The 19,085-nt window shown below is 42.2% G+C and overlaps 1 protein-coding gene across 5 annotated transcripts; it reads left to right on the plus strand.

The window, feature by feature from the left end:
• Positions 1–292: 292 nt before the first annotated feature.
• On the plus strand, positions 293–18,812 carry LOC139545498 (serine/threonine-protein kinase ULK1-like). 5 transcript variants are annotated; one of them, XM_071353323.1, is made up of 27 exons: positions 293–853; positions 990–1,082; positions 1,170–1,211; positions 4,676–4,708; positions 4,828–4,864; positions 6,139–6,312; positions 6,631–6,704; positions 6,810–6,911; positions 8,107–8,165; positions 10,599–10,681; positions 11,627–11,677; positions 11,873–11,964; positions 12,129–12,261; positions 12,506–12,566; positions 12,741–12,827; positions 13,197–13,322; positions 13,453–13,610; positions 13,697–13,767; positions 13,880–14,013; positions 14,161–14,276; positions 14,618–14,749; positions 14,944–15,104; positions 15,229–15,413; positions 15,573–15,691; positions 16,508–16,665; positions 16,920–17,055; positions 17,185–18,812. In XM_071353323.1, exons 1-27 carry the CDS (start codon positions 764–766, stop codon positions 17,241–17,243), a joined length of 2,766 nt encoding a protein of 921 aa, XP_071209424.1. In that variant the 5' UTR covers positions 293–763; the 3' UTR covers positions 17,244–18,812. The 5 variants fall into 5 exon arrangements, with proteins under 5 accessions (XP_071209424.1, XP_071209427.1, XP_071209428.1 ...); XM_071353326.1 differs by having other exon boundaries at positions 14,947–15,104; XM_071353327.1 differs by having other exon boundaries at positions 13,200–13,322.
• Positions 18,813–19,085: the final 273 nt, after the last annotated feature.

Consider the following 19,085-nt stretch of genomic DNA (forward strand, 5'->3'; position numbering starts at 1 on the left):
AAAATAATACCGTCTCACCTGCGCTATCTATTGGAAGTATTGAAACTGCAGTAGGCCTAAGAAGTGGCAATGCTAAAATAAAGAAAAGGATGTGGTAGACAAGGCATTATTTCATGTGTGAAAATGACATACACATAGTGCTCTGATATTGCGTTGCGTTAGGTTAAGCAACCTGTGGCCATGATGATTAGACAAGTTATTAATCCGCGCCCGTGGCACTCATGTTTCTGACTAGGTGAACACTGCTACAACTCCCATTGCGCATGCTCACACCCAGGGATATGAATAACTACAGTGGGATCGTTTGTTCGTGATAGGTGAAGACTCGCAACAAATGTAACCAGTATAGCCTACAGTGTCTGGATAAAGGTGACTTATTTGTCTGTGTAAAGAAAACTTACGTTTTGAGAATTCATATAGACTACTTTGGAGCTTATATCCAACTAACGAGGGGAAATCGACTCTTCTCTTTTGTAAACAGTTTTCAGTCTTTTCTATATGAGATCTGTCGTTTTGTAGCTTTATATATATAGGCATAATGGTGACAACAACTTTGAATATAGGATATTGATATTTTAAATGAAACCGTCATGATTCAAGAAGTGTTAGGGTTTTTAATCGGGGAGAGACTTGAAGGATCTAGACACCTCTCTTGCTGTCTGGAGTTGAACGGTGGCGACTTCCAAATTGTTCCGGTGGTAACGTCAACATCCTGATTCCACCTGGATATACACAGCACCTGTTGTTATTATTATTGAACAGTATGGAGACTATTGGGAAATTCGAGTTCAACAGGAAAGACCTGATTGGACATGGTGCCTTTGCCGTGGTGTTCAAAGGGAGACATAAGGAGGTAATTTGTATGCTATTATACATATGTTATAACCAGGGTGAGATAAGTCCTATATAACATTTTTTATTGAGAGATTGTATGGCATGCGTGGATAGTATAGCCGTTCATCTTCTGCCTTTCCCTTTGCCTTTTTAAGAGACATGACTTGGAAGTAGCTGTGAAATGTATTAACAAGAAGAACTTGGCAAAATCCCATTCCCTCTTAGGAAAAGAGATTAAAATATTAAAGGTGAGAATTTGACGACGAAACTTGATGCAATTAATGTAAGTCCAGACCTAGGCAAATTAACCATTAAATTGTTGTTCCTCAACACAGGAACTGAAACATGAGAATATCGTTGGACTACTTGACTTCCAGGTATGTGTCGATTTTCAACATCATTATGTATTTTTGACACACATGTAGCCTACCTGTACATGTCGGTATCATCACACACTGTTCTAGTTCTACACAATAAACTGACTAACAGCTTTTCCCAAACCTGCTCTCACGTGCGCAATTGTTGACATTCGATGTGTCGAATGCAGAACATTGCATCTCATTCGCTCATACTCTGTTGATGGGCGTTTATGTTAAGTACTGATATAGATAACACGTAGGGTACTAGGGGGTAACTAGCCCCCTGGGGTAACTGCCCCCCCCCGTAATTCACATAAAGACCACAAGATGTCACCAAGTTTTTTAAATATACAAGTAGGAAAGCCTTAAGATAAATAATCCACTTGTTTAGAGAGAAAAATGTATTTACTTTTTTAGTAAAGTATTAATACTATTAATATGTCGGATGAGTGTGTTGGGGCAAGCTTGCAACATTACTACCAGATCGTCTGAGGTAAAATACATTATAAAATATAATGTAACTTAATTGCAATTGTAAATGTTTCCACTAGTGGCTGATAGCTTTACAGTTAATGTTACTTTATAGCCTTTTAGCTATTTTACACAGCATTTTATGTCATACTGCTGGATCGCTAGCTACGTTTTTAAGAGAGAGCTTTTACATTAGCATCTCACCCCCTGTTTTTAGTCACAGGTGGGGACTGGATTACTGTAGGTGTGAGCAGTGCAGTAGGTGGGCTAGTGAGTTGTGCTCCAATTTTACTGGGGATAGCTTTTTTTGTGACCTACATACAGATTAGAATCATGCAATAGCAGAGCATAAGAGAGTTGCCACATCAATGTTACTCCAATGTTATTTAATGTTATATTCCATTCCAATATTATATTAAAAACAGCTATTGAAAACTTTTTGCTCCTGAATGTCATTTTAAAGACTGCTGGGATTTAAAATCCTGCATTATTCAAATAATATTTAGTGTAATTGTACATAATGGATTGTATGGAAAAGGATCAACAAAGAAAGAACAAAGGAAATTCATGTGCAGGTGAGTTAAAAAGAGGGACTACATCAAATCACCTCATAGTGCAGATATTAATGGTGACATGTGCAACACCACCCCCCCCCCCCCCCCCCGCCATATTTTATTTTAATAATTACAATTAGACAACTAGACTTAGCTTTTAAGTACTACTTATTAAAGACATTTCTAAATAAAACTGATTAAATGGATTTTAACACACTTGTATGAAACCCTATGCCATAATCTTCTACCGGGACTTTTAAAAAATGCCCCTTTTCTAAAAACAACATTTCATGAAATAAATAAAAAAGTTTCAACTGTAGCCATTTATTTCCCTTTATAGTTTATTCGCCTTAGCATGACCTTGATCCACATACAATTTTTTTCAAAACATTGCTTTTTGTGTCAGCAATTAGAAATGTTCTTAGGGGGGTTCGTTACCCCCTCGTACCCTACATCCAGATAAACTACAAGATCCAGAGAGTACTTTTGGCCTAGAGCAGGGCTATTCAACTCTTACCCTGTAACATGGTTCCCCAACTGGAGGCCAGTGGGCCAATTTGTCCTCCCATGTTTCCTGAGCAAAAATAATAATAATAATAATAATTCATTGTTGAATATAAAAGACTGAAAAACGTCAGGAAATCAGCTCCAAGTGATTTTAATTTTGGAAATCTGTTCCCAAGTATTCCCATGCATAATAGAGAGATCATATACAAATGTAAGCAAGGTTTGAAATATTGTATCTGTTTGGGCTTCTTGCGGTCAATTTGCAATCTACAAATGATTTGTAATTATGTTCCGCCCCTGACCATCCACTCAAGAAAAAATCGTCCCACGGCTGAATCTAGTTGATGAACCCTGCCCTACGAGATCCAGAGCCTGATGGTTTTCTGTTCTACCTGATAATTAATTGCACACACCTGGTTTCCCAGGTCTAAATCAGTCCCTGATTAGAGGGGAACAATGAAAAAAACGCAGTGGGACTGGCTTTGAGGTCCAGAGTTGAGTTTGAGGGGCCTAGAGGTTTCTGTAAAAATATTCCCATGTGAAGCAGAAGAACAACTTTCCAAACTTTCACGTGTAGACCAGTTTATGGTTTATGGCTGAGTGCTACAGTACCCTACAGTAGGTGAGATTTTCATGTCCCAAGTCGCAGCTGGCCTTAGAAGAAGAGCCGTTGCTGCAACCAGCTGTTGGACCAGAACAATCAATCTATAGATTTCTTTACTAGCCAATCCAATCCCAGTAAAGGTGAGACATCTAATCTGATACATTGTTATAACATATCCATTACTGTCAGTTGGCATCTGGTTAATGAATAAACTTATCAAATTTGCATGTAGGTGAGTATCTCAATGTTCCCATCTCAGGTATTGTATGGGGCTGCAGCTGTATTTGGCAGTCCTCCCTTAAAATGTGGTTGTAAAATGATCCCGTCACCAGACAGACATTAGATGGTTTGCTGATCTGTTTGGGTTCACTGTTCTTAAACAGATGGCAGGGTGCAGCCGGCCTGCATGCTAAGTAATGGCTTAAGACAACAGACAAGGAGCTCAGTCAGCAGAAATCTCCCCAGGAACAGTCTTCAGCAACTTAATGAGTAATGATTAGAGACCTGACACCTGCTAGGTGATATGGAGACATGAAAGGAAGGGCTTTTGTCCTACTGTAATGTCGCTAGCTGTCATGTAATGTATCTAACATTTACTCAAGCCCATTTTATCTCAGTTCCATTTTGTTTGGGTGACATTTGATTGATACAATGTAATAGTATCTCTAAATGTGACAATTTGCTTTGAGTAACTGAGCAATATTTGTTTAATTATTAAAAGACCCACTGGGCACACTGGTTGAATCAATGTTGTTTCCATGTCATTTCAATGAAATTACGTTGAACCAACATGGAATAGATGTTGAATTGATGTTTGTACTCAGTGGGGATAAAGGATACTGGTTTCTACTAAAACCTTATAAATTCAAGTGAAACCTGAATCACTTCTTCATTCCCCTCCCAGTCACACCCTTATAATCCATTCAATAGCAGTCAGCTTGGACTGACAGCCTAACCCTCTCACCTTCTGCTGCCAGCTCAACCCTGCATGATCGGCCAAATGGGAGCCAGCCCACTCTAAATTATGAAGTGGTGTCGTTTGTTTCTTATGGGATAGTCTCTACATTTATGCATTATTCAAACCTACTACATGTGCCCATCCCACTTGGGACTGTAGTGCATATCTAATTTAAAACAACCGTGGATGGAATTAATTTGCCTTGGGGGGGAAACGAACAGAACAAAAGTAATAATTATATATTGCAAAGGCTGTAGGGGTTATTTCCCTTGTTGCCGGGTAAATGTATTTTGAATATACACAGTTTTAGTCAACGTTTGCTATCTTAAAAATCTATATGGATATATTATGTCACCACAATCAATGAGTTTTATGTTTTCTCTAACAGGAAATGGCTGGGTGTGTGTATCTGGTCATGGAGGTAAGATGAAGTCTGGTTTGCTTTATGTATAGGCTACTGTATATGTGGATTAATAGTGGTTGTAGAAAGAAACAATTCAATTATATCTAATGAAATTTTCCATTATTTTCTGCTCCCAGTACTGCAATGGAGGAGATTTGGCAGAATACCTCCACTGTGAGTATACTGTCACCTCACAAACAGAGCTTTGACAAATGTGTCTCTCCTCTTAACTCATGTTTGAACTTCAAAAGGAATTGAAACATCTTATCATTTAAGCATTCTAACACCTTCATTATGATTGTGCTGTAGGTGTTTCAGGTGCCTGTATTAATACCCATGTGTATTGCTTAGAGTGAAGAACCAAACACCATTGGCTAGTGTGAAACAGGGTCAAATAAAGACCAACCAAACAAAGATTTGGTTGCAGGTTATTGTGATAAGCTATTGTTATAGTAATAAAATCTGCCAGAGACTTTGTTGAGGACTTCGTTGCGGACTTTGTTGAGTACTTGTAATCCTTTTATTTTGAAAGATCATGAAAAGTAGAACCATAATCATCTTTGGGCAAAACAATGTGACATATAATTTAGATGTGGATTACATGCTGACACAATGCCTAGGCCTGTACAACAAATACTTAAAGAGCTTGGCCCAAATTAAGCCCAACATACAGAACAGGATTTTTTGTGATTAACACCAAAATGAATGTTTCCCTACACTCACTAAAGAAACACAAGGCCACTGAAAATATCTCTCCTTCACACACAGACCTAGAATAACATAACAATATTGAGCAATGAATATACCTCCCTATTTTGTCTGCTCTCTCATAGCCAAAATTGACAATAATCCTCCCACTGACACCATCATAAATCAACAGAATAAAGCATTCTCTCCTCTCATACTCTTAGCAGAATATCAACGGACAATATCCTCCTTCTATTACACTCTCTCCCCTTTAGAAACAGTGACTAGACCGAGGGCATACAGGGGTCTCATTGACTAAATTTACCATGTGTGCGTAGGTCGACGAGTCTATTTAAAGATCGAAGGCCTGTTGTGGCCTGATTTTGCTATCACGCAAGCGTGTCTTGTTTTGAAGACAAGACATTTGCCTGCATCTCCTGTGCCTGCTCGCCCTTGCCCTTAGGTTGGCACATCCAACACCCAGACACGCCTTGCAAGGCTCCTGTAGTATCAACATGACCTCATCCATCTGTCGCTGACTTATCTCCTCTCCTAGGGTGGAAAAACACGGACGCTAAAAATACAGCCGAGGTGCTTGAGGGATTATGGTGTCAGTTAGTTATTCCTGTCCTTTACACATTTTGGAAGAAGTTCCTATAGCTAGCTATATATTAGTAGCCGTACTACTGTCAAATGTCACGACCCTTGTCCTACTGACTTTATTTCCCATGTATGTTCTCCTGCTTGGCCTCTGACTGCAGCTAAGGCTACTCTGAGTGAGGACACCATCCGGATCTTCCTCCTGCAGATAGCTGGGGCCATGAAGGTGCTGAAAGAACAGGGTGTCCTCCACAGAGACCTCAAACCTCAGAACATCCTCCTCTGTCACCCTGAGGGACGCAGGTCCAGCCCCAATAACACCTGCATCAAGATAGGTTTGTGTTTTGGGATGTTTTGGGGTAATATACTGTACATGAAGTACACAAAGGAGAAGCTGGACAGTTTTTGCTGCAGGGTGTGGTTGGGAAGTGATTTGTTTGTTGATCAATGACGGTTAGTTGTCATATTGCCACTTAAAGGATACAGCTACCCTAGTCTCTCAAATCATTTACTTGGAAAGAGTCCAGCATTTAGCCTCCAGTTTTCCCTTCTGAAAGAAAGAAACATTTCTCATTGTGGGGTTAGAGAATGAAAATAAGGGAAACATGTGTTTTGAGATGTGTTTTTGGCTGATGATTTTGCCCTCTCTCCAGCTGATTTTGGCTTTGCACGTCACCTCCAGTGTAACACTATGGCAGCCACTCTGTGTGGCTCCCCAATGTATATGGTGAGAAACTCCTATTGCCCATACACGTATACATCCTAACCCACCTTATGGTCAAATACTGTACATGTGACCCTAACCCACTGTGCTGTGTCTGTCTGTGCTCAGGCCCCGGAGGTGATCATGTCCCAGAACTATGATGCCAAGGCCGATCTGTGGAGCATAGGAACCATAGTGTACCAGTGTTTAACTGGGAAAGCTCCGTTTCAGGTGAGTGATAAACACACACACACTCACAATTTTAGGAAACAAGAATGTTAGGAAACGTATAGTTTTTTTTTATTGTTACATGACTTACTCATGCTAATCTAAAATGTTTTCTAAAACCTCTGAATGTTCTTGCATAAGAAACTTCTAATAGGTCTTTTACGATTTCTAATGCCTTTTCGGAACAGGCTGACTACCGTGGTTCATATTATATTATGAAAGAACTGACCATAGATCATATGAAAGACAGCTGTTTACATAAAGTACGACAACACATCACGAGCCTGTGATAAACAGCATGTTCACACACACCCAGCACACTGAGTGCCTCTCTGTGTGTTCCCTGCTGTTATGTTACTCCTGGGGGTCTGAACAGTGTGTCCACTTGTTCCGAAAGATCCCTGTTACAAACAGCCAAGCTGCCAGGTGGATGAGGAAATGGCTGAGACCAGGGTAAACATTGTTTCACAACAGCCAGGGCAGGCAGGGGGTTTATCACCCTACCATCTAGGAGGCCACTCTATGCGGTGGACTGTGGCATACGTGGTTAGGGTTGATTGATGCTGTGCTGAATCATGTTTTGAGAGAGTTCTACAGAGCTGTCAGCAAGTTTGCCAAGTGAGAATAGTTTGACTTATGTTCATTTTTCCTTGAAAGGCTAAGTGATCTGCCTGTTTATTAGGATGTCAGTAATGATTTAGCTTTAGGTTGAAGCTGTCTGAAATTCGAAGATTTGAACCTTTGTACTTGGTATAGGGCTATTCCTGCATTAAATTATTTGAATAGCAATTACTCAGAGAGAAGCATGCCAGGACAGGCCAGTGAGTTCAGAGCAGACAGGGTCAGTGGCAGGGTGATCATGTAATGGTGTAGTGTTCACTTAGACCATGTCACCTGGTTTTAGTTGACAAGTCCTAAACATCCAGTGTACAACCAACCACGAAAGAGAACTAATAAAATGACAACTTGTATGTCCTCTGACCCGAAGTGTAAAATCACAGTTGATTTCTTAAAGGCAATTTTCTTTATTGCAAATAGTTTTTCATTCATCATTTCATTTTGCGGCAAAGCGTTAAACGTTTCATAAAAAAAGTGATTGCATGTGATTGTAAGTGAACAGGTAGGTGTGTATTCCAGCTTTAACAGACAGTTACAGACAGGATGTGTGTGTGTCCTGTGTTGTGTGTTCGTCATGCAGGCCAGTAGCCCCCAGGAGCTGCGTCTCTTCTATGAGAGAAACAGGGACCTCCAGCCCAGGTTAGTAGTGAGACCTGCAGGCCTCTGCTCTGAATCGAAAACACACACACACACACAGGATTAGGTGTGAGGATAGCATAAACAGGCAGATCTGTCTTATGTGTCTAATCAGCTTACTGACAGATTACTTTAGGTAACCCTATAATGTACAGTCACCTCCAAAATGATTGGCCCCCTTGATAAAGATGAGCAAAAAAGACTGTATAAAATAAATCATTCAAACACCGAGCTATATTGTACGCTCCAAAAAATAGGACAATTATATTATTCATACTAAAGCGTATTTCAGAGTCCAGCATCCCATTGTGACACATAGCTACTCGGCTCTCAGACCACCATCCGCGGGGTATGCACAGTCCAAACGCACACCTCGCCAAGATTCCCAACCAACGCGGCTCCGCGTACATGTCCTCTATTCATTTGAAAGTGCTGACAGTTGGAGAAATTGCTTGAGCCACACTGAGAATCCGGAAAAGTATGAAAGACAATGGCCCAATATGCTAGAACACTGTTGTACGTACGTGTACATGTTTTGGATAGGCGCTCAATACAATTTCTCAGAGAAAGAGATTTTATTTTACAGCTGTTTTTTGTTTAGTTTTTTTGTTTGGCACAAACACAAGTACAGTGAAATGCATTTCTTGCATGCTCTTTCCAAATAATGCAGTTAGTTCTATTTTTAAAAAGTCAAGTAGAACAAAAACACACGAGAGATAGAAAGAAGAAGAACACGACAAAGTAAGTAAGCTACATACAGGATCAGTTCCAGGGTCAGTGCCAAAACCATATTTACAATGTGCAGGGATACTGAAGAGATAGAGGTAGATATATATAGGGGTAAGGTGACTATGCATCAGGATATATGGTAAACAGAGTAGCAGCAATGTATATGATGATTTTATGTGAGTGTGTGTACTTGTGTGTAGAGTCAGTATGAATGTGTGTGGGTGTTATGTGTGTGTGGGAAAATTAAGTGTGTGTGTGTTGGAGTGTGAGTGTGTGTGTAGAGTGTTCATAGAGTGAATGTGCATAGAGTCAGTCCGGTACCGCTTGCCATGTGGAAGCAGAGAGAACAGTCTATGGTTTGGGTGGCTGGAGTCTAATGATTTTCCGGGCCTTCCTTTCACACCGCCTGGATGGCAGGGAGCTCGGCCCTAGTAATTTACTGGGCTGTCCGCACCATCCTCTGTAGTGCCATGTGATTGAGGTCGGTGTAGTTGCCATACTAAGCAGTGACGCAACCGGTCAAGATGCTCTCGATGGTGCAGCTGTAGAATTGTGTATCTCTTATTCAGGGTCACAAATATTATCCCCCTATTCATCCCCTTTGAAGTGCAAAACAGCCATAGGCATTTGTTATATTTTTATCTTTTACTTTGTGAGCTTGTGTATTTGTGTCACTCAGGGGAATACCAGTTTAGTAGAACTCTGTCTCTGATAAAGCCTGTGATAAGGATGGGGATGTTTGTGTGGGTTACAGGGTTTAGTATTTGCTTTTCACTATTTATAACAGCTGTTAGCTGCCTGCTACTGCACCGCTATCACTTTCCACATGACCCAGATATATCACACACACACACACACACACACACACACACACACACACACACACACACACACACACACACACACACACACACACACACACACCATGGCTCCCCTTACAAAAAAAGATTGCGGTCAGAGTGCAGTCTAACTGCAGTATGCTGCAAATACTGCGTCCAAAATACCACAGTCGACTGCAGTTACTGCACTTTTACTGCAGTTTAAAAACTGCAATCTTTTTTTGTAAGGGTCAGAGTGTCAAAATGCCCTGAGTCACTCTAACATAAACACAGGCACACGGCCACACTCAGTATCATACCTCACAGTCTTGCTCTCAGTGCTAGGAAAACACAACCACACACCACATTACAGCTCAGGGTGTCATAACAACCCGATACATTGCTTAGTAAGGGATAATCAATGAGGGCTATACGTTCTCTGGAAAATAATGCATGACGTGGAAGGTGTGTTCCACGACGCGTTAGAAACTGGGTGGTTCGATCCCTGAATGCTGATTGGCAGACAGCGTTAGTATGTCAGACCATATACCACGGGTACGACAAAACATTTATTTTTACTGCTTTGATTACATTGGTAACCAGTTTACAATAGCAATAAGGCAATTCAGGGGTTTGTGGTATATGGCCAGCATAGCACAACTAAGGGCTGTATCCAGGCACTCCGCATTGCGTCGTGGTTAAGAACAGCCCTTAGCCGTAGTATATTGGCCATATACCACACCCCCCGGGCCTTATTGCTATTATAAACTCACTCAACATCATCTTATAAATAGTCAATACACACAAACAAAAAACAGCTTGTTTTGTCTTAAGGTCATTAAAGAAATATGTTTTCAAAGTGAAACCTGTAAACCTGTGTTTCTCCCAGCATTCCACGGGAGACGTCAGTCCACCTGAGACACCTGCTCCTGGGCCTGCTGCAAAGGAACCATAAGGAGCGCATGGACTTCGGTTAGCCTCACTCACTCTCTCACTCACTAACATTTGCACTGCTGTCTCAATCAATCAATCAAATGTATTTATAAAGCCCTTTTTATGTCAGCCGATGTCACAAAGTGCTGTACAGAAACCCAGCCTAAAACCCCAAACGGCAAGCAATGCAGATGTAGAAGCACGGTGGCTAGGAAAAACTCCCTAGAAAGGCCAGAACCTAGGAAGAAACCTAGAGAGGAACCAGGCTCTGAGGGGTGGCCAGTCCTCTTCTGGCTGTACCTGGTGGAGATTATAACAGAACATGGCCAAGATGTTCAAACGTTCAAAGATGACCAGCAGGGTCAGATAATTATAATCACAGTGGTTGTCGAGGGTGCAACAGGTCAGCACCTCAGGAGTAAATGTCAGTTGGCTTTTCATAGCCAATCATTCAGAGTTAGAGACAGCAGGTGCGGTAGAGAGAGATAGAGTCGAAAACAGCAGGTCCGGGACAAGGTAGCACGTTCGGTGAACAGGTCAGGGTTCCATAGCCGCAGACAGAACAGTTGAAACTGGAGCAGCAGCATGACCAGGTGGACTGGGGACAGCAAGGAGTCATCAGGCCAGGTAGTCCTAAGGCATGGTCCTAGGGCTCAGATATAAGAGAGAAAGAAATAAGAGATAAGAGAGAAAGAAAGACAGAGAGGAGAAAGAGAGAAAAGAGAGAGCGAATTAGAGGGAGCATACTTAAATTCACACAAGGACACCGGATAAGACAGGAGAAATACTCCAGATATAACAGACTGACCCTAGCCCCCCGACACATAAACTATTGCACCATAAATACTGGAGGCTGAGACCGGAGGGGTGTGGAGACACTGTGGCCCTGTCTGCTTTGATGCCTTTTTCACTGGAATGGAACTGCAATCAGTCCTTGCAGTGTCCGTCTTATTTCAATTTGTTTGACATTGTTTACTCACACAGATGAGTTTTTCCATCACCCTTTCCTGGAGTCAAGTTCATCCACAAAGAAATGTGAGTATCCCTATAGGCCATACAGGCAAATTGCTCTGTGAATTAAAACTGCATTTTGGACAGGTGTGAATTATTGAGTTCTAATGTACAACTCAAGTTATTTAGTACCTAAATAAAGAGTACCAAAGCCATGGCATGACCCCCAGTATGTAGTTGGGATTAGTACCACAGTGACCGTGTCCTTCATCATTCCAGCCTCTCCGGTGCCCATGCCCTCCTACCCCAGCTCTGGGTCTGCCAGCTCCTCTAGCAGCTCCTCCACCTTTCACCTGGCCTCCTCCCCTCAAGTGAGTGGGGGACTCACTCCTCTCTGGGGAGTGATAATGATGATGAATAGGATTTATATAGCACTTTTCCAAGTGCTCAGCCCAATGCTTTATAATGTGAAGGGGAAATGATCTGCTACCAATACCAGTCACCTAGGGTCTAATATTAGATATTTCCCCTTCAGCATTCCGATGCAGTGCTGCAGAGACTCCAGCCCAAGGCCGAGCCCACCCCTTCCCGGTACACAGCCCTCCACTACAGCAGGAACACCTCCTCTGAGACGGACGACTTTGTCATGGTGCCTGCCCAGTTCCCCAGTAAGACACTCTCTCTCTCTCTCCCCCTCCCTCTCTCTCTCTCTCTCTCTCTCTCTCTCTCTCTCTCTCTCTCTCTCTCTCTCTCTCTCTCTCTCTCTCTCTCTCTCTCTCTCGCTCTCTCTCGCTCTCGCTCTCTCTCTCTCTCTCTCTGACTTTACCAGCATTGTGTTCTTGATATGGGTTTGATTAATGCTGTAAACGCATGTGACTGATTTGTCCCTGGATCCTGTTTTGTTACCTCCAGGTGAGATCACATGTGACATGGGAGATGGGTCACCTGTCCAGGGCAGCATGTTGTACAGTGGGTAAGTTGAGTACAGGAGAATGATATAACTCTGTTGTATTTAATATCAGGAAATGTATAGTCCTACTGTAGAAACCTGTACAATGGAGATGGTTATGAGAGGTCCTTATAGCAGCAAGTAGATAGTGGGTAACACTGACTGACTCTGTCCTGTACCTTTTTCTTGATGATAAAGGAGCTCTCTGCAGGCTGCTGGGGTACTTGGGAGTCTAGGCAGGACACCACCACCCTCTTCACCCCTCTGTCCCCCTAATCCTGTTAGGTAAGAGCAGGGCTGACTGAGGGGGACAGATGGGGAGTAAACCTGGGCTATTACAAGTTTCACAGCATTTGTCCATCTCACCCTCCTTTAATCTGACCAGCCTTTAGTATAAAGCACACTCCTGTTTAACTGATAGGTATCAAATTATAACATCCTTTAGTGTTTATCATACTACAAACATCGTGAGAGAAAGGGAGAATGGACCTGTCCTAACTTAATAGAGATACAAATTTATGAGGGAAAAAGTAGTGTTTTTACAGGCATTTACTGTGTTTGTTTCCCTTCAACCCCCCCGCTGTGTTCAATCCCACAAAATCACTGAGGTGTACTCATCCTTTTCCTCTCTCCCCTCCCTTTTTGTCTGTGCAGCAGGCCTGCAGAGTTCAATGGGAGTAACTACAGCCAGTCTGTGCCCATTCCTGTCCCAACACAGATCCACAACTACCAGCGCATAGAACAAAACCTACACCCCGCTGGCCTGCATGGCTCAACCAGGTACATATCTCTATCACTTTCTCTGTCTCTTGTGTCTGTCAATCTTGCTCTCGCTCTCGCTCTGTGGGGCATTTCTACCGTGGAGGTGTATTCTGGAAATTGTTGAGGACATGTTACACATCTGTTTCAGGGCCACCCTGTGCTGTGTTGATAGTAGTAGTGGCAGTTCCCCAGGGAGTAGGAAGACTGGAGCCTCCCTTCTTCTCCCATCAGGCCCCGGGGGGGCAGTGCTCAGCCACCGCAGGCTGTCAGCTGGAGGGGCCAGACCCTACCAGCCCTCTCCACAAGGTACAGTAGGAATCCCCTCAGACCTCCATTACTGCATTACTACAATACTCACCGTAACATGTGCTTCTTCACTTCTCTTCCCCCAGTGGGCACTATCCCAGAGACCCCAGAGCAGACTGGTCGCTTCAGCACCTGGACAGGACAACAGAGCCCTCAGGTCATCCACTGAACAATGTCACATTTAGTGGTCTCTTCTGCAAGCTCATGAGTGAAGTAGTTACTCTATAATACAACATTCTCATGTTGTTATTTTCCTGATTCCTACTTAGGCCACGCCTCCACATGAATTCCCCCGGCCCACCAGCTTTGAGGATTTGCCCATCATTCCCACCCGAACACGGACAGTATCAGAGCTGAGCCACATCAGCAGGGCCACAGGGAAGAGGAAGGGCCCCTTCAAAAGGTTAAAACCAGCTCTACAGATACTGGTTATCTGATATCCATAAGTGTGGTAGTGGGCTCTCTCTTAAGGTATGATTGATTAATGATTAAACGTGTCTGCTGAGGCCCTCTGAAGGTATCTGTGTGTGTGTGTGTGTCCTATCTCCAGGTCTCTGAGTGCAGGCCGTCTGTCTGACATGCTGCTGAAGGCTGCTTTTGGAGCTCAGCTGCTGGATGGAGGAAGTAACGAGAGCCTTTACACTGAGAGGTCCATGGACACCACAGGTACCAGGGCACCATGGGCAAACCAAGGAGATTGGATTTTGAGCTGTGGAAAAATTTATTGTTTGTTTCTAATTGTGTAAGCCTGTTATTGGCCATGGGTTAGGCTTTATGTAATTGTGCTACTGCCCACTCTTTTCATATATTAGGTAGGGTCTTAATCTATCCAGGACAAACCTGATCTATAACCCATGTGAGGCTTGACAAGAAAAGTAAATGTTTGATAATGTTCCTGACTGCAAGTCAGTGGGTATATGACCATACATTTGCATTGGAGGTTCATGATCAATGTCCATGACAGTTCAGCCAGTAGACACCATTTCCCCCCTGATGTGTTCCTACAGCTCCAACTAGTGGTGCTCTGAGGGTTGCAGGAACCTTAGCCTCAGGCAGTCCCACCTCAGTCGTGTTCACTGGGGGATCTCCATCCAGAAGAAACGCCGGGACCCCACCAAATCCCACCAGGACGTTCTCAGGTACATAGGGATCTACAACTACCTTAGAAGGGTTTCTTATTTGGTTCTCATACTAGATCAGTATAGTCTGATTAGACATTCAGAATCCAAGCATGGTATCAGGGTCTATGTAATGGGATGTGCAGAGAGGGAGAAATGCTTTAAATGCTATTAAATAACTTTTTCATATTTTATTATTTGATATTTCTTCTTAGCAGTGGGTTCCCCCAGCTATGTCAGCCCATCCTGGTCAATCAGCAGAGGAACCCATAGAGATGTACCTAACTACCAGCATTTAACACACCCCATGACAGCCAGCCCAGACAGGGCCATAGATTTTGACCCTCCAGAGCTCCCAGAGGAGACACTGATGGGGGTAAACACATAAACACTCCTTCATAATATATTAGATCTCTGTACATGAATGGATTCATCAGTTTGCACATTGCCAGAAACTAGACTGTTGACAAAATGCTATGCTTTCTGTCTCTCCTTCACAGCAGTGGCATACGGATGGCCTGAGAAACCTGCGCTTCACTCTTGCCTTTGTCCACTGTGTCATGGAGATAGCCAGTTCTAAAGACACTGGACTTGAGAGTGAGACCAGTGAGGATGCTCATGATGTGTCCTTCCTGCAGCAAAGCCTGGTGGCTGATCAGATCAGTGTTCTAAGTCGGGAGTGGGGGTGAGGGGATGCATCTGTTATTGATTCCCTGAGCTTTAAATTGGACCTAAATCACACCGTAATTATGTATTTTTAGTACTTCAAGATGTATTTATTTTATTTGGGGGAATAATCTTTTTGTGTAAGTTAATGTTGGTATTCACAATGTGTTTATCGCAGCTATGCAGAGCAGTTGGTGCTGTACATGAAGGCTGCAGAATGTCTTTCGTCTGCATTACACACTGCTATGGAGGACATCAGAGAAGGCAGACTCTTCCCCTCCTCTACAGTCAAGCAAGGTGAGACATGGGACCAGATTTTCCTCTTCTAATTGATGTGTGCAGAAAAAATGGCCATTAAATCCTGTTAATCCCTAGAGTCGTTTTTCCCCGCGGCCCGGTGGAAATCTAATTAGCATTTTTTTTTTTATCCCCATCAAAATCGATCAGTTTAAGCAAGAGATCTGTTTTTTTTGCATTGGATGCAATCCAACGCATCCGCAGATGTTGCACTTCCACATCTGCAGAGCTAGAACGGTGTTCACATCTGCAGAGCTAGAACGGTGCTAGAACGGTGTTTGTCAGATCGGTCTTCTCACGAAAACGTCTGTAGCATTCGAACGGTTTGGCCTACAGACTATTGGAAAGATGAGACTCTCACGATCACGATGGTGTTTCTCCGTTTTGCTCTACGACCCCCACAAGCGTCTTGGGATTCTTCTGAAATCGGTACAGCCGATCTTCCAACTTCTGTCTGTAGTGTCCGAACAATTTGGACTACACACTAATATGACCCTTCTGTGGAAAGGTGAGTCTCTCCCGAACACGTCCATGTCAGTTGTTTTGCTCTAGCACGCCCACAAGCTTCACAAGACTCGTCTGAAGGTCCCCTGGTACCAGTTTTTTGATGGAGATAGTTTAGTGCCAAAAATAAAGGGTTAATAAATACATGTCCCCCCAAAAATGTATCGTGTCCTAGAATTCTCAGATATAGGACAGACACCTCAGAACAAACTTCCTTTTGATTCCCCGGCTTAGACAGGGTTTAGACTGTAGGAGGCTAATGATCATGCTTTATAAAGTGTATTAAATGAAAGTAATTTCTCCTGTATGTAGTGATGAAGAAGATGAATGAGCTGTATAAGAGCAGTGTGACGTCCTGTCGGTCCCTCAACGTCCGCCTGCAGAGCTTCCTCCTCAACAAGCAGAGACTGATGGACCACATGAGCAAAATCACTGCAGAGAAACTCATCTACAGTCACACCGTGACCATGGTAAGGCCTCCTCTCTCTCACTGCACAGTACTGTACATTTCTGTGCTCTCTATGTGCTCCCATTCTTTCTCTGTCTAGTGGTCTTCAGTATTGTGTAACATAATCATTGGACATGCATATTGTATGATATACGATGGATAGTAGATCGAGTAAATATCATTTTATGACATTACTTTTACTGCAGTATTTATGATGTGGTTAGATTATTGTAAGAGCAATGTTAATAGCTGAGTGTGTGTGTTGCTATTTTCCAGGTGCAGTCAGCAGCCCTAGATGAGATGTTCCACCGTGGCCAGGCGCCCATCCAGAGATACCATAAAGCCCTTCTGCTCATGGAGGGCCTGTCCCTTACCATCACAGAGCAGGCAGACATCGACAACATAAATAAATGTAAGTAGCTTATAGATACACATGCACGCACCCACACACTTGCCGACATGTGCACACACACATCTATTTGAAGATATGAATTAGGAATGTCTCTCTCTCACTGTGTTTCTCCCTTTGTTTTGGTGTCAGGTAAACAGTGTATTGAGAGACGCCTCCTCTCTGCTCTGCAGACTGCACAGTGTGATTGAGCTTAAGGCTTTTGGACTATAGCTACAATATTAGCTGAACCTCTGAGCTTGGTTAGAGCACCTCCAGACCTCTGATGTCCCTCTGTCCTATTTGAAGATGGAGCTCCTTGGACTGTTGACACACATAAGCACTTTGAACTGAACATGCTCAGTAACAAGACCACTGATATGGCTGCTCTCAACCCACAGCCTAGCACTAAACATTTTTAGTACCAGAAGAGAGGAGAAGAAGAGTGGGGTTGGTTCTGTCGACTCCACTCTGAGAGCAGTGTGTGTTGTGCTTGTGTTTCATGCTACAGTATGTTATGCCAGGCCAGTAGTATGTTACTGTTAATCTACTGGATTTATCAGGCCTCACTGGACAAAGTTATTATTTTAATCTCAAATTAGCTGATTTTACTTGAAATAGTTGTTTGAGAGTAATAGATGTTTGAGAGTGTAATTTAATGTACAGCAGGTGGCACTCAATAATAGAAGGGAATTCGGTAAAGATCTTTGGTACCAGCTGGTGTTATATTTAAAGATGCACTATGCAGAAATCGCTCCACCATTTCAGTTTATGTGATAAAACAAGCAGTATAGTGTAGACAATCATTGTACCATATAAACCGCTGTGAAATATATTTTCCATAACCAAAAATATTGTCTTTTCACCTGTTTGAGGCTGGTGTACAAAACCAAAAATCAAAGAGACAAAAAACGAAACTTAAGAACGGGATGCATAGAAATAGCGCACATAGAACGGATCTACTGCTTATTAGACTTGCTTTCAATGACAACGTCAGACAGATCTATAACACACATTTCTATGTGAATTTGGTCTTCGCCCAAAAAGTTACAAATTGCAGCTTTTTCAGCAGTTGGAAAGTTGTGTAAGAGAAAGTGAAGACCAAGTATTGCCAATTTGTTGCAGATTATTTAAAAAAAAAAGGATTACTGTCTTTTTTTTTTACTGCTTTTAGCAATGTGTATGTTTTTGACAACCCACTGTAGCACAAATACATTTATGATAGACTTATTCATAAACTGTTAGGAACTTGTCAGAGAATGTCATTACTGTATTGTAGAGATCTTAATCTTCTGTAAAGAGTGTCAAATCTTCAAGCCACTCTTTCCCAGCACCATATCGAGCTGCATGCTTTTGTCTGTTTTTGCACAAATATTAGTGAATGATCAGTAATGTATAGGCTTGGATGAGGCAAAGATGAGGCAAAGAAATAATAGGTTAAACTTCAGTACAGAAAACCTGTCCTGTATTTTATATTTTTAGTAAGATTTTGTATAAATCTGGGGGGTTTGTTTTGTGTGGAGTGGTTGGTTGGTTTTAATATTTAGTTTTTTATGACTGCCTTTGAATTGACCTATTTCTGTTTTTACATTCAATGAAAATGGTATCAACTTTCCGAATGACTTTTTGACTAGGCACCTTTTGAATATGAAATGTCCTTGTAAATATATTGAGTAATTATTTTGACTGTATGTTATTCTTGTTCACCAAAACCAAGCTGCCAAAATCAGTTTCATATGAGGATATTGTGTAAGAGTGATTAAAATATATGTTACATTTTGTGGGATGTTTCTGTTGTTCTCTAGCCTACACACGCCAGCTGCTCCACAGACCAAATGCAGATCTACAGTATAGAGGAGGCATGTTTTGATGTGAGGCATTAGTAGGTAGAGAGAGGTAAAATATACTATAATATTTGGAATAGTCCTAGCTCATGACTAAGTATTATTGTGTGACTCATAGAAAGGTTTCACACTTGGTTTTAGGGAATACAGAATATAAACACTCAATATTTTAAAGTAGCATGAGAGATACTCAATTGGCTATAGCTAGGT

This window comes from Salvelinus alpinus, chromosome 19, assembly GCF_045679555.1.
Source record: "Salvelinus alpinus chromosome 19, SLU_Salpinus.1, whole genome shotgun sequence".
Lineage (NCBI taxonomy): Eukaryota > Metazoa > Chordata > Actinopteri > Salmoniformes > Salmonidae > Salvelinus > Salvelinus alpinus.